Source organism: Caloenas nicobarica, chromosome Z (genome assembly GCF_036013445.1).
Source record: "Caloenas nicobarica isolate bCalNic1 chromosome Z, bCalNic1.hap1, whole genome shotgun sequence".
Taxonomy (NCBI): domain Eukaryota; kingdom Metazoa; phylum Chordata; class Aves; order Columbiformes; family Columbidae; genus Caloenas; species Caloenas nicobarica.
Window position 1 is genome coordinate 83,720,352 of NC_088284.1, and position 15,425 is coordinate 83,735,776.

A 15,425-nucleotide genomic window follows, 5' to 3' on the forward strand; every position below is an offset into this window, starting at 1 on the left:
CCATCATAAAGGTGAACACTGAAAACGCCCCCAGAAATAATCTTGTCATTTTTTAACCAATTTATATTTTGTATTCAGCTGTCAGTTCAAAAAATCAGAAATCAGCAGAGATCAGATCCATCACAGAGCGATGAGATGGTCCCATGCATGGGGGTGTTGGTTCCACCATCGGGATCTCAAAGTGGTCTCAAAGAACTGCCATATTTGTCATTGCCAGGCAGACAACGGGATTTAATTAGTCTATAATTGCATTTTACAGCAGAGACAGGCATTTTAAAGCACTCCTCCTGCATTAGAATTCTGCGGGGTTTTGGATTTACTTTGCTTTCCGTGACTTGGGAGGGAGGGGAAAATCTGGGGTTTTTAATGGAGGAAATGTGAGAAAAAGTGGATGTTTGCAAAAAACAAAACAAATGCCAGCTCGGAGTAGCACAGGGCAGTGTCATCAGCTGTCGAGGGGTTACCTGTGAAAAACCCCGGCTGGCGTTGCAGCAGAGAATTCACTGCGCTCGCAGAGTGGCAAATGACAGGATTGCTCAAATCAGGAGAAAAACCGAGATGAGCTTTATTTCCACCCCCAGCTCACAAACTCCCCGCTCAGCCTTTTGCCTTCTCTGCAAATTGTGAAGCTGGTGCTTGCGGCACGATGCTGAGCAGGAACGCTACTGACGCCTGTAAACATAACTGCTGCAGCTTTGAGTTCTGGTTTAATTTGCGACTGTCTCTGCACCTTTTGCTCTGCCTGCGCCAGAATCCACCCTCATCTTTGGTCCGACCAAGTCGAGACATCTGATTTAAAACACCACCAGCTACAGCCCTTAACTCCCTTGCACCACGAGAAACAGTTAGATGATTTAATTAAAATAATTTAATTTGAATTAGGCGTATTAGACGTCGCGAGGGCAGGAGCAGGAGGGCGAGCACAACCATCCGCGGGCAATGAAGCGTATTAACCAGAGATCCTGGGTCCCGGTTCTGGGGTCAGATTTGTGTTCCCCGTTCCCAGCTCCATCTGGGAGGGTGCTCAGAGGTGGCGGCCCCTGCTTTTTGGGGAAAAGGAGGAGCAGTGTTGTGTGTTGAGAGGTTTGTGGGGGGATTAACTACGTTGTCACTCACTAGTGACAGCTGCCAGGTGATCAGAAACCACGTTAAGTTCTTAACTTCAACTTCACTAATCAGCAAGATCAAACTCCTACAACTGGATTGGAATTCCTTCTATTATTAAAAAAAAAAAAAAAAAAAGAAAAAGAACAAAAAGAAAGAATATCAAGAAATTAATTTGCACATTTGCTACCTTATCAGGATGTGAGGCAGTGAACCAGTGCACAGTTGTAAAAATGAACTTTGATGGAATAAAATCCTGACCAATTTGGACCAGCTTCAACAGCACCATTTGGAAGGGTTTTCCTATGCATACAGGACAAAGGTTTTAAACAATTAAAATTATTTCTTCCTATCGAATACTGGCAATCAAGAATCAACCAACAAAAGGGAAATTTTATTTAAGCATTTTGACACCATATTCTTCAAAAAAGTGGAACCTGAGAAGAGCAAATCTCTGCTACATTTACGGTGACAAAGCAAAAATATATAAACCTTGTGGAAAAAGATCAGAGTAGTGTTTAGCGTAACCATTCGCTGAGTAAGGCTGTTCAAGGCAAAATATGTATATTCACTTACAGAAAACTTGTAATTTTGCCATATTCTGCATATAGACAGAGACCTTACTTCTTCAATACTACTTGTAAACCAAATTTAAAACAGAGGTTAATGGTAGAGCCATAATGTGTTGGTTTTTTTTTTTTTTTTTTTTTTAACCTATGACTCTGATAAGGCCACTTTCGAAATATAATGGTTACCTAACCCTTTTATGGCTTTAACAAACCTTTACTCCTTTTCCACACAATGGTGACTCTATTTGCCCCCGTGCGGTACCAAATTACAGATAAAGTTACAGCAAATTTGTTTTCTCCAAAAAAGCAGTGAGGCCTAATATCCCTTGAGTAATCACAGCCACGTCTTTCATTCAGGAGCAGAACGGGAATGATTTTCTCTCAGAAACAAACGTTTCTTCCCCCGACAATAGGCCCGTTCTTGCGGTGCTCAATGGGCCGGGGCTCGGTTTGCAGGTGCCAGGCGGGTGTCCCACCCGGGGGGACACCCCGGCCTGCAGTAGGTGACACCGGCCTTCTCCGCCACCCCTTGGATGGGCTGAGGGAGTTTTCCTCCCCGAATAGGCAAAGAAGCGTGATCGAGCAAATCGGTCATTTATAGAGATGTCTCTTGTTGACACTGGTAGCTAATAAAAACCTGAAGCGGCCTTGCAACAAAGCAAAAAATGTCCTAAAAGGTTAAAAGATCACAACGCACACCCAAAGTAATCCTACTATGTGAAAAGCACATTGGCACAGTAATGACCTACCAGCCTACTACAGTTATTTTCTAAATGCTCTAGCTAATAGCCTGTGATGAATAAATAACTTTTTAATGTGTTTCACTGGAGTTGCACTAGAGAACATTAATATCCAGTATTAAAAACAATGTTCAGATTGATATGAAGTTTGTGACAAGCTTGAAGATTGTGACACAATACAGAAACAAAGCTCAAACAAGATATTTCGTTAGTTACCTCTTCTTTAAAATGAATCACTCCCAAATGTTTCCATGTTTACTTGCTACGGTATTATGATACTGCTCCTAAAAGATGAAAACTAAACACATTTAGGGAATAAGAATTCGGTGTTGCTAATGTGGCCTTATGTTGTTAATCATTACCTTGGGAAAATTATATTGTGTTTTATAAACTAATACTATGACATTTTTATTAACTCCTAATGCCTCTGCTAACAGTGTTGCTTTAAGCAAGTAATAATTAAGATGGCAGCAAATATTAAAAATACCTACTTTTAAATTTTTCAGTCATGTTAAAGGCATACAGTATCTGCTTGTACTAGAAGCTCTTTAAGGGAAAACAGCAAAAAGAATATTGCGTACCAAGCAGAAAGTACTTATTCTTTCTTTATTAAGAAAATCAGGCTTAAATAGTCATTAGCAGTATCCCTTACAGTACTGATCACTCCTCTTCACAAGAATTAGCTGATTTTAATTATTATAAATACATTTTTCCTGGAAATGGAAGAATTTGTCATTGGCAAATATAGAGTTTCAAATATGTACACCTGTGCCTTCTGCTCTGAGATAAGGAAGGGATTTTTCCCTCTCCCTTATAAATGAGCACCAGAAAGAGACAGACCTCAGGAGAGACGGGGTGAGAACAGAAATATCAGACAAGCTGACTTTATTAAGATGAGAATAGTCCAGAAAGGAGCATCTCAAGCCAAACAGACACCAAGCATTCCTGTACTTAAGAAATGAGGAGAAATATAAGGAAATAGCAAAAACTCATGCACTGGTCCTGCCAGGGCTGCTATTAAAGCAGAAATTTACCTTCAGCTTAATGTGTTTACCCCTCAAGTTATAATTTAGAGGAGATGCACTGAGTGCAGAGAATCACAGATACGCATTAATACTGGCTTGATTTTTTTTATCACAGCTTTCCCAAGTATGCAGTGCCACTTCCTGTAGTGACGGATGCAAAATATGCATTCAAGATATCAAAACAGAATTAATTTTAATTTTATTCATTTTTGAGCACATTTCTTCACTACCTTTTTTTTTTTTTTTTTTTTTTAAATGGGGTTAGGAAGTGTCGGTCTCCATTCATTAATGAGCAGTGTCTACTTACAGAGGCCAGTCAATTAGGGCTGAAATACAGGCACGTCTAATCACAGCTACTACACGGCTGTGGGAGAAAATCACGTCTCCTATTCAGCCAGTGCTGCATGCTAATTGCCAAACAAGTTCCAATTGCATAATACCAGTTTTAACAGATAACTTTGCAGTACTAACAATAGCTGTGAGAGCCATGGCCAACCTCAGATAAACAAGACTAAATTATGCCAATTTTTTGCTTTTGCAAATCAGTGGGTTCTCCTTACAGTACTTGCATCTCTGGAAAAGCACTTGGTTTCTTGTAACTTCAGAGCTACAGTAATTGTGCTGGTGTTATTCATGGAAATGTACAAACTGCAAAGATCTGCCATGCAGTTGCAGTCTATTCAGTACCATCTGCGGCCATTTGGCTTACAGTTATAATTTTTTTTTCTCTTCACTAACAATTCCAGTCACAACTTCAGTTATCTCTACTGGATAGGTGTTAATACGTATGGTTGAATAAATAAAATCTACCAGAGAAACCAAAATAAATTATGCTTTCAAATTATGTCTCCTTGTTTATTGCAAAGTTATAAACAGATTTGGGGATATAAAAATCTATTGGTTTTCTTTAGAAAATTAAATAAATGAAAACATTAAAAGAACAAAAAAGCAACTATGAGGTTTACAAGCTCTTTATTTCAAGGTCAACTGAAATTCTCCTTTTATGCAGGAGCTAAATCACTTAAGCACGACGCTTGGTAAAAATTTAGCATTCTGCCCACACTCTGACTGTTTCATGTATTAAAAAACTATTTAGACAACATTGTTTCTCACATTAATACTGAACTAAAAGGATCTTCAAGGCAGTTTTTGCTCCTCTTTATCTTGCCATGGCCATTACAAAAAGTTACTGTGCAAGATGGGTCATTGCAAACACTCAACTTTACCAACAATGTGGCTAAGGCTATGTCAGGATCTTCTTTGCAATTTTGCAATCATTAGTTTGGCCTTTGATTTGAGAGACTGAAGCAAACACTCTGGCTAGACGGTTATCTGCTTGATGCTCCCTTGTCACCAAGATCTGCAGCTGCTGCCCTGGACCAACACCCAGGAGGGAAGAGGGAGAAGCACCTGTAAAGGTATTTCAGGGAAGCATCATTTTTCTGAAAGAGTGGATTTAATCCTAGTTCTCCAGGTATGGAAAACACCCTGGGTGGAAACAATGTTTACCCTGAGTAAATTACACTATGAAGATTACATTAAGAATGTGCTGTACAACTTGTGCCTAATTCAGAAGAAAAATGAAAAAAAATCCACCACTTGTAAACTTCTTAACTATTCTGTAGCATCACACTTCAGTGGTTTGTCCATTTGAAATTGATGGTCTGCTTTGTACACAAAGAGACATATTATCCCAAGCAGAGGACAACTTCTAGTGCTATTGCTTTTTCAGACTCTGTCATGAGGAATTTCCTTGGGTGCAAAAATAAGCAGCTTTCCCAATGCAGTTATAAATGCCCAGCTCCTTCATAGGACTTTCTTATATAAAGCTTGATGCTGTTCAGGTGAAAATAAAACTTCTCGTATGGGAAGTCCGCCTGACACTGAGGAGGAAGGCACAGAGACCACAAGAAAGGGGACAGCAGAATAAAACAGCCTTTTTTTCTCTTCAATTTCCTACTGTTCCGATGAGAACAGACTAATAATTTGTTCTCCCTGACAGCACTGCTGGTTTTGGATGTCATCATCATCATCATCACAAGCAGCGTCGTCACCTGAGTTATTTCCTAGTGGGAAGCAAGCTTTCAAACCCTCCCTGGTCCAAACCAGCCATTTTTGGAATGGGAATCATGCAGCATCTCTCTTTTGCCAAAAATGCAGGATAAAGTTTGGTGTGGCAGACACTGCCTTAAACTTCCCATGTAACCCCTGCAATAGTAACTTCGGAGTGTTTTTCTTTTGAGTCTTTATTTACAACATCAATAAACCCGATTACCATTAGTCATACAGCATGTGTGGCACAAGCAGAAACAAAATATGCTCTAAGCCTTTTTTATATTAGCTGTTTGGATTTCACGTTTTGTGAACAGAGAAGAAATTATGAAATTGCATGTTAAACAATATAAGCAGGACAAATATTTTTATGATGCATATTTGAAACATAACGAAGTTACCCCAAGTGTTTTCACTCCAGTAAAATCCAGCATATTGAAAATTACTTGTTTTTTCTTCATTCTTCCACCCAGGCACAGATGCTTATAGTATCACCTGCCAGCTACATACCTACTGAACAAGTGACTACCCTGTAGGGATAAGCACACTGAAGATTCTTTAAACTAGGAAAAATCTGGTAGCTTCATTTTTGAACAGGCTGCCTTAATAAATCTTTTGTACATCTTATTTTCAACAGCTTTGAAGTATTACTTCTCTATTTGATTTTCCTTACTTGGGCATTTCTCACTAGGATACGACATACCTGGTTATTGCCTATTTCTTTTACTACACTGAAACTTTTTGCAAAACATTACATTATTTTAACTACTGAAAGGTCCAGCAAAATCAGTGTGGTCTATAGTCCTCTCACATCAAGGCAAACCTAATGCTGCTAAAATAAAAAGGAAGTAAACCACTCTTTGTGACAAGATTTTATAATGTGTTTGTTCTTGTATGGCTCATAACTAAAAGATGGTGAAAAAGTATGATGTTTTACAATCCACCCATTTAAGTAATGAAAGTTTAAATGGCCAAAATTTCCTGCAAGGACTGTGAAATAGCAACTCAGGGAAGGCTGTGATGATAAGGTACACAACTACTTTCTCCTTAGGACACTGGTACTAAATAATTAACCAAATTTAGTACTGGAAGTCTCTTGAGTGCAAAGGTTTTTTTCATGAGAGTTTTGTACAGTCAAGAGGAAACTGCAGGTAGGAATACACAATGCAATGAATGCCTCCCTGGACATATAACCAGGCTGGGTCAAACACAACCACTGTGCAGCTCTTCCAGCAACACTAGGTGGTGGGGATCACCTTGTGCACGAGTAATGTCATTTGAAACGTACTCCAGACCAAGACTGACACACAAATTTCATGCCAAGGTTTCTAGCCACGTCTCCGCCTTAAGATGAAATCTAGGCTCGTTTTTGGAACTATCTGGGCAACACTAAATACTGAATGGTAACTAAGAGTTTTTGTCAATTTCTGTAAGTTTTTATCAGCCATGTTTTGGTGCATCAGACTTTTTGGTGAATCAAGCTATAACAGCATTCTAAAAGCTTTGATAACCAAATACTTCCAGTGCAAAGTTGTTTGTTCTCTAAGTAGGGAGAAAAAGAAATTAGATGGGAAGAATGAGAGACCTTACTGCAGCCTTTCCAGTAAGAAAGACGGGGACAGACTTTTGAGCAGGGCCTGTTGCGACAGGACAAGGGGTGATGGTTTTAAACTAAAGGAGGGAGATTCAGGCTGGACATGAGGGAGAAATTGTTGTCCCTGAGGGTGGTGAGAGCCTGTCCCAGGTTGCCCAGAGAGGTGGTGGATGAACCATCCCTGGAGACATCCCAGGCCAGGCTGGACGGGGCTCTGAGCAACCTGAGCTGGTGAAGATGTCCCTGCTCATGGAAGGGGTGGCACTGGGGGAGCTTTAAATATCCCTGCCAACCCAAACTGTTCTGTGATTCCATGAATGGTCTGATAGTGAAGGGAAAAGTCTAGGACTTGGGATGCCCATGCTCTATTCTGCTGTGTATTTCCTATTTGAGAAATCATAAAGCCTCTTCACCTCAACCAGTCCTGTAAAATAAGGAAAGTATTTCCCCACAATGAATAAGTGGTTTTGAGATTAAACACTTTAAGATTACGAAGAACTCTGAATGTAATCTAGGTAAGTACCTAAAATATGCAGGTAAAATAAACACCTAACGAAGAACTAAAAGTGCCTAAACACCTAACGAAGAACTAAAAGTGCCTAAAGGTAGAGCTGGTGCCATTTTAGACACCCTAGGTACTCCAGTCACCTGGATGGTGATGGCAGAAGTGACACAGAACGCAAGACAGACACCTGCACTCCTGGAACAGCAGCAGGATGGCACGTAGGATACTCCAGTTTACCTAAAACGACATCCAGTCTGCACTTACGCAACAAAACACACTGCTAAACTGGTTTAGCAAGTGCGCATTCACTCTGTGAAGTAAAATTAAAGTGATTTTTTAGAAACAAAATACTAAAGAATATTATTAAACATATAAATCGTGCTCAGCCTTTCTGTGTATCAGATTTGCAAGCACACAACGTGCCGAACACACGATGCCCCAAAAGTCATCACAGCGCTGCAGGAGATTTGGATTGATGACACCAAGTATTTCCACACCAGCATCATTCCTCAGTTGTTGTTGTTAAGTATGGAGGTTTTTTTTAACCACTGCTGTTGATGGTATGTTCTTTAGGTATGAATTGTTAATGGATCCTAATGGTCACATATACTGGGATCTGTATGCATCTGTTACTTTCCTATCCCACTTTCCCAAACCTGGAACACACCATAGCTAAGGGTTGCAGAAAGCTCAAATCCCACTGTGTTTTTGCAGCAGTCTCACACTAGTTCTGCTGGTCTACAGAAAATTACGAAAGAGGAAACAGGATTTAGATCACTTTTCTTTTTGTCTGCTTCACTTCTGAAAAAAAATGCCAAAAGCACAGAAGTCTGGTCTACTTCATTCTCCTTCCTGGTGGTGAAGGTGCAGCTCACAAAAAGCTGAAAGGCTCTTGCACGTGTGTGCAGCCTGCTTCAGAAATGAATCTTGTACCTGACTTTGCCACTGCCACGTCATTTCACTTCTGCAAATCTCTCTTTTGAGAACAGGCAGTTTTGACAGCAACAGGAATTTTTGGAAAGGCTTTTTTGGGATGTAAGGAGTTTTTGCAAGTACCTTACAAGCTCTTCTTCCAGTTTCAAATTCTATACAACAGGCAGCCAAGACAATCTGCTGGTCCACTTCACCTGGGTTTAGTAAAAATCAGTTTGAAGTTCTTTATACATTATATCCTCAATAATGGTATCAACGATGGCAAAATTTATGGGCTCTTAAAAATATCTGCAAAATTCTGATTCTCCTACAATTACAATATGGGAAAAAAAAAAAAAAAAAGGAAAATGTTTAATAACTCACACAAGCATATTCCCACTCACGATGGTACCACATCAAGTCTCTCCCAGAACATAAAATCTGTCCTTCAGCTTTTAGTGAAAGTTGCTTGTGAGATACACAATAGTGATTATTCCCCTTTTTAAAAGGGAAAAGCTAAGCAAGTTTACAAAAGTTTACTCTCTCATTTCCTCCCAGGGACCAGCTCTTTTTTTTTCTCCTGTTTCCTTCTCAGGTTCAATTAATTAGCATGACAACACCGCAAGTAAATGGTGTATGTGCAAGAAAACTAACACTTAATCAAAGGCTAGGGACACTATTATGTCATTTTCACACATGAATTGTGTAACGTTAGAAGACAAAGCGAAGGTGAGTTAGACCTGACAAATGACTCGAATTCAGGGCGAGTCATTTTATCAATATTTCAAAGCCCAGGAAAGAAAAGTATTTTCTGTGTGCATGCACAGACACATATAGAAAGATTCAGAGGAATAAGAACAGTAATAGAAAGAACATGTTCACGGAAGGCTTTAATTTGAGGACACACTGAAAAGTATGCATTTGTTTGGGTGAGGGTATCCTGCTTCCAAATGAGAAAGGAAACAAGTTTATTTTATGAGTAACAGTAAAACGTTCAAGCAGGCAATTAAAGTGCTTTACCGAGGCCATTTTGGGATACCAAACACTTTGAAGATTACATATTCCCTCATATTTCATGTTCAATGTTCCTCTAAGTAAAATATGTGGTTCCCTTTAGGTACTCAGTTATGAATTGTACTTTAAAGGCAAGGGGACATTTTTGATAATGCACATCTTAAACTTTTCATTAAACTACCAAATTTAAATTCTACCTTTTTGTGCACTCTGACATTTTTGTCTGGCATTTTCATTAATTTTGCGACATACATAAATGTAGCTGAAATGTTAACTGATCAATACTTTGTCTCTCTCATGTAGCACTAGAGCGAAGCTCCCCAAGGACCATGCAGCAGTACAGAAATTAAATGTGTAAAATATCAAATGTTAATGTTAAACACAGCAGCACTTACTGTATAACGACTGAAAAGGCTAAAAGAATTCCAAATGGACAGATGGTAGCACAAATTATCTACAATCGCATTTAAAGACTAAAGTTTGTCCCGTAAAATAATTCATTGACTCACATTGAAGTGTGTCCTTTTACTGATAGCTCAGTTGTCCAATTATTTTTGTGCTCATTACAGTGAGAAATGACAGTACCGGAAAAAAAGAGTGTACACTTTTTTCCCCCTACGTTGCACTCACTGACATCTGCAAGAACACAAATGTCTGGTCAAGAAGCTGATGGAAATTACGCCCAATTTAGTAGACAATTCAGTGCCCACAGCAGATTAATCCAAAGAAAATCCATCCACTTTTGCATGTTCTGATAAAGTAGTTCTGCTTGAAACATATTAATTACTGAATTAAAAAATATATATAAAATTAACTGCTAAATAATCTGAAGGTCTGTTTTAAATACCTTACAGCAAAGGCTCTCTATATGTATTCTAGTCTTCTGCATTGCACTTAGGTGCTTAAGAAGCATAAACACAAACATGTAACACATTTTTGATCAGCCTCTAGACACGACAGGCCTATATGTGATATAATAAAGCTGTTCTGGAAGCGAAACATTAATTTAACATTGTTTCTATACACTGCCTTTATTTAATGTGAAATAAATACAAAAAAGGAAGAGAAAATATCAAGTATTCTGATAGTTCTAATCCAAAGTCATAGGCAGATCAGCCTATGTTTCATGAGCTACTTACAAGTATCTTTCAATATGTGGAAAATAACTGCTAATAATACTTCATGGTTTTATTAGCATATATATATAAATATATACATATATAAATATAAACATAAAAAAATATGTGTGGGTAGCAATTGTTCTACTGCTGGGAATTACTGAGGCACAGGCAAAGAAAAAATGAAGTCTAAACCTTAAGTCATTCAGGCAAAATCTCCGGCAAAGGTGATGAGCTTATGACATTCAACAGAAACAGGTAAAATAATGTTTAGCTGAGAAAATGTATAATCTAGAACACTGAAAACTTAACTTCCAGGTTTCTGTACTTTTAGGTACATCATGTGCGTCAAAGGTCATTGAGTTGGTGCCTTTGGACAGACTTGAGAAAGAACCATGCAAAATACTCGGTAAAGAATTTCATTTGCTAAACTGTCCCAAATAATGAAAAGGTTTGAGACAACCAAGGTCTGGAGTATAAATACTCAACAAGCCCCTTCAATGAACGCTTTTAATCTCGACTCCTAACAATGTGACTCTCCAAGGAGAATGACTTTAGAGAAAGCTGCAGTGAGTACTTCAGTGTGCGAAGAGTGTAAAGCAGATGACGGTGACTTATTATTTAAGGCTTTCTTTGAGTTTCCAAGAGTAGTCCTCCTTTCTGGATCTCTGACTGATTACAACTAACCTACTACATTTCTAAAAATAGAGCTAGCCTGCCAGAATTTCTTCACCCGTGGTCTTCTGTAAGAGTAGCCTCAACAGAAAGCTAAGACATGGGATGAGGTATGAGAAAAGGGCACCTGTAATGGCAAGAACTTGGGGCAATGGGACATCCAAAAATCAACCTTCACATATGTAACTTATGTGAAATGGCTGTAAATCCGTATTGTGATGTTACCGATGAAGGTACATCTTCAAATCCAACAGGAAGGAAGGAATGGTTCTTGTATGTTACTTATTCATCTGCCTACAGAGCTGGAAACTGCCAGAATGGCCTCTCATCTCCTTTCTGGCACTGTGACATTCTCCAGCCTCTGGGAGATGACTTCAAGAGGAGATATGATTCGTATAATAGTGAAGAGATTAAAATTATACATATAAATACAGATTTTTTAGGGAACATACTAAATGCCAGTGTAACCTTAGTGCAACTGTCATTCAGCATTACACGTGCAAGTGAACCACTCTCAAGATTCTTCAAGGGCCTATGATAGATATGAAACTCCAGAAACCATCTAAATCCGAAGCTTACCACCACAACACAAGTTTACATAGATATGACTTAGCCAACAAAACCTTATCAACATTTTGCCCAACAAAGGGATGATTTGATCCTTGGACAGAATAATACCAGGTTGAGAAGCACGGGATAGACTTTGGATGTAGAGCAGGAACACATCTGTGAGGTCACAGCACTGGTAGTACCCAAAACTACCACAACCACCAGAAAGCAAAACAAATACTAACAGGAAACTAAGAAAAGTAGGCTTTTGAGAGAGATATATATAAAAACCACATATATACAAATAAAATCAGGAACATGTTTTTTACTGCAATACACTGTAACTACAACAATGATGCATACTGACTCATAAAACTCCTTCGAATTCCGCTTTCTGTATTTGCAACTACTTATTATGACACTGAATTATTTCTGGGACTGGAAACAATTACAACTCAAGAGCAACATGACTTTTTCCATGGCCACAGCAGCATATCACAAGAGAGAAATAATTTTATTTGCCCCAGAGAATGAGATCTCTTTCCTTTCTTCCACCGGTAACAGGTTAGTGTTCTACATCTGTATTAAAATCAGATGTGGATAGATGAGTATTTACTAACTGGAACAGTAATAGCAAAAAGAGCATTTGGGTTCTACATAGAAAAATGCATTTTCCTACAAAATTTGGACCCCTTTAAACTAAAATAATGACAGATCATCCTTCTGAAGTAAACAGTAGGAAGTGTATTTTGATTTTTGTGTATAATGTAGCCACTACAGACATCAGAAAAGGATAAAAGCCGTAAGAGTTTGAACAGCAAGTGTTATCTCCTGCGCTCCTGATGAGCACTGCAACAAAGGACCAAGAGCTTCTGCCATCCTTTGACAGGATACACAGGGGTTAAACAAGTCCTGCTAGAAGAAACTTCCTGCAAAACAGCATAATTTAGGACCAGAGTACCCCATTTTACTGCTGCAGTGCAGCCAACCCCAATGTCTGGTTTGATTTCTCCAAATTTGAGGCACCTGAGCTCCAGGCACCTAAGCTCAGAGCAATGTCACCAGAGTCCCTCTACAATTATTCAAAGTAAGACCAAAACCGTTCCCTGTTCATGGTGGAGGGGCCCATCACTGAAGTTTTTCAGCCAACTTCATACATTTAGGTGTTCAGAAAGCATGTACACACATTTCTACTGCTGGTGGGACTCCCTCAGGCTGAAAACAAACCAGGACTCTAGTCTCGTTTGTAGCTCATTTTTTTTTTTTAAATAAAAACATACCCATTTGGGAAACACAATGTAATCTACGACTATGCTTTGAATTTTCCAGATTTTACATGAAAATAAAGGTTAATATTAAAGAAGCCAATGTTTATGCAGAAATAATAATTTCATTTAAATCACTAAAAATGAGTTCATTAAAAACTGAACTATGACCAGAGCCTGATGTCTAAAAGATATTACTATGTTTGGTTTCATTATTTTAAAGTTGAGATGTTTTTTATTTTGTCTCGTTGCAAGAAAGCAACTCTGAGTCTAGAGCTTTTTACTTCTAAAAATGTTATAGGTGTAACATATATGTAGAGGACAAAATAACACTAATTTTATATTCATGATATGTAAAGGTATTAATGAAACATTCAGAACAGATTTTAGAGTAAATATGTAACATACAAGTGTCAAATAAAAGTTAGCAGAGGTAATGTGTGAAAAGCTCAAGATCCACCATCTAGAGTTCATTGACTATAATTGTGTTGTATCACTTGCTTATGTTATTTATACAAATCTAAATTAAAAAACCTGTCTTGTTTGTGTGACATTTTAAACATAATTACTTTTTTTAAAAAATAGTGAATAAATATGATTTGTACTATATTCATAATGCAAAGTTTTAAATAAAAAAAAATAGAAAGCTCTATACCAACACTGTATTATCTGTTGGTCTAGAACACAAGTACATTAACAATAATATAAAGAAGATCATACCAAGAAAGCAGCAAGACTTCTTGGGGGAGAATCCCAGTCAAAGCAACTGCTAATGTAGTAGGCGGCGTTTATGAGCACCATGACGCAACGCTTTGTCCGGATAAAGTTTCTTAACAGTAGCTGTTAAAAAGATGAAAGAATGAATATGTTTCCAAACCCCAAAATCTTCAGAAGAGGTTCATGCTTACCATATTGTCATTCTTAAGACTGAGGAAACAACATGTTAAGCTCTCTAGCTTACAAATTCAGAATGATGATTTAAAATTTGAGAGACATGGAAGTGAGAAAATTTTAGTTAGTTGTGTCACTTGATATTTGTTGGATTTAATTCTAAAGACATAAATTGTTGTCCTAATTTCCACAACTGTAGACCAATTCTAAAAAGACGCTTACAAAATTTGATGCATGATTTTGTTATTAGGATTTCAGAGTTTCATTAGATAGGCAAGACTTTCCCTATTCTCAATTATTTAGAAAATTCTGGCCTTTCTTAACAAAAAGATGCTGTAGGACACTGACCTGAAACTATACAAAATTACTGCTCTAATCTAATTAAGATCACTTCCATCTGTTACATCCAATTTTTCCTTTATTTCTAACAAATTTGTCTGCTGTGATGCATTTAGACCACACATGCTTTTAAGTGTTTTTCAAAGTAACTTTAACTGCCTACATTCAATCTATATAGAGAGGAGATATAACAATGCTGGGTTTTGATTCAGGAGAATACCCCTAAATCCTCTAAAATGGTAATTCGCCTGACCAAAAAAAAAAAAAGTGAATGAACCAGTAAATAATTTGTGTATTGAATAGCATAGAAAATGCTAGGTAGGTAAGACACATTCACTTTCAGAAAATGTGGATGTTTTAAAATGCAGCCACACCAGTCAAAAATAGATTCCTTCCCCCCCTGCCAAGTGGTTTTGTGCTGAGGTATCCCATGCAACCTAATTAAAAAAAAAAGCCAACAACCCAAACTGTGAATTTAAAGTTTACTCTTCCTGCTATCTGCAAAGTGCTCAATGCCATTTTCCATTATGAAAGTGGGGGGAAGAATGAATCTTGAAGAAAAGGCCTTGCTTTTTCTTTGCTGGAATAGAAATGCAAAATGCAGCTCTAGTAACTACATTACAACAGTAAAGAAAATAAATACTTCATGTGTTGAAATCTTTCTTAATGAAATACTTCATACACCTAATATAAAGTTCATCCAGTAGATAATTTAAATCATGCTTAAGTCTATAAGCTTTCAGGAAAATAAAAAATAGTTTTGACACCTTTGCCCTTTCGCTGCAAACAACAAAAATCTTGTTCCCACAGTCCAACCGAAAGCATGGTTCACTCCATTTAAATACATAATTTGTGGAACATGACAAAACAGAATCAAAAGTAGTTCAAGTTGAGAAAAAGATAAGACATGTGTTTAAATACTTTTTACTATCTTTACCAAAACATTAAAAACTATGAGTGGCAAAAATATCCATTGTGCTTTCACCTTTGATTGAAACCTTACTCAACTAACTTATTTAAAATTTGCTGAAAAAAATGCTGAAAGACTCTCTCCCCTGCAAGAAATGGAGATT

General features: G+C 37.8%; 1 protein-coding gene across 3 annotated transcripts in view; it reads right to left on the bottom strand.

Moving 5' to 3' along the window:
- The window catches only part of MCTP1 (multiple C2 and transmembrane domain containing 1), a 271,911-nt gene that overhangs the window by 80,180 nt on the left and 176,306 nt on the right, over positions 1-15,425 (bottom strand). For all 3 annotated transcript variants that reach the window (XR_010607827.1, XM_065656220.1, XM_065656221.1), the window contains one exon: positions 13,843-13,962. Coding sequence is in view for 2 of the 3 variants with exons in the window: in XM_065656220.1 (XP_065512292.1) it covers positions 13,843-13,962 (120 nt within the window). In the remaining variant the exon portion in view is untranslated. The remainder of the gene's footprint in view (positions 1-13,842; positions 13,963-15,425) is intronic.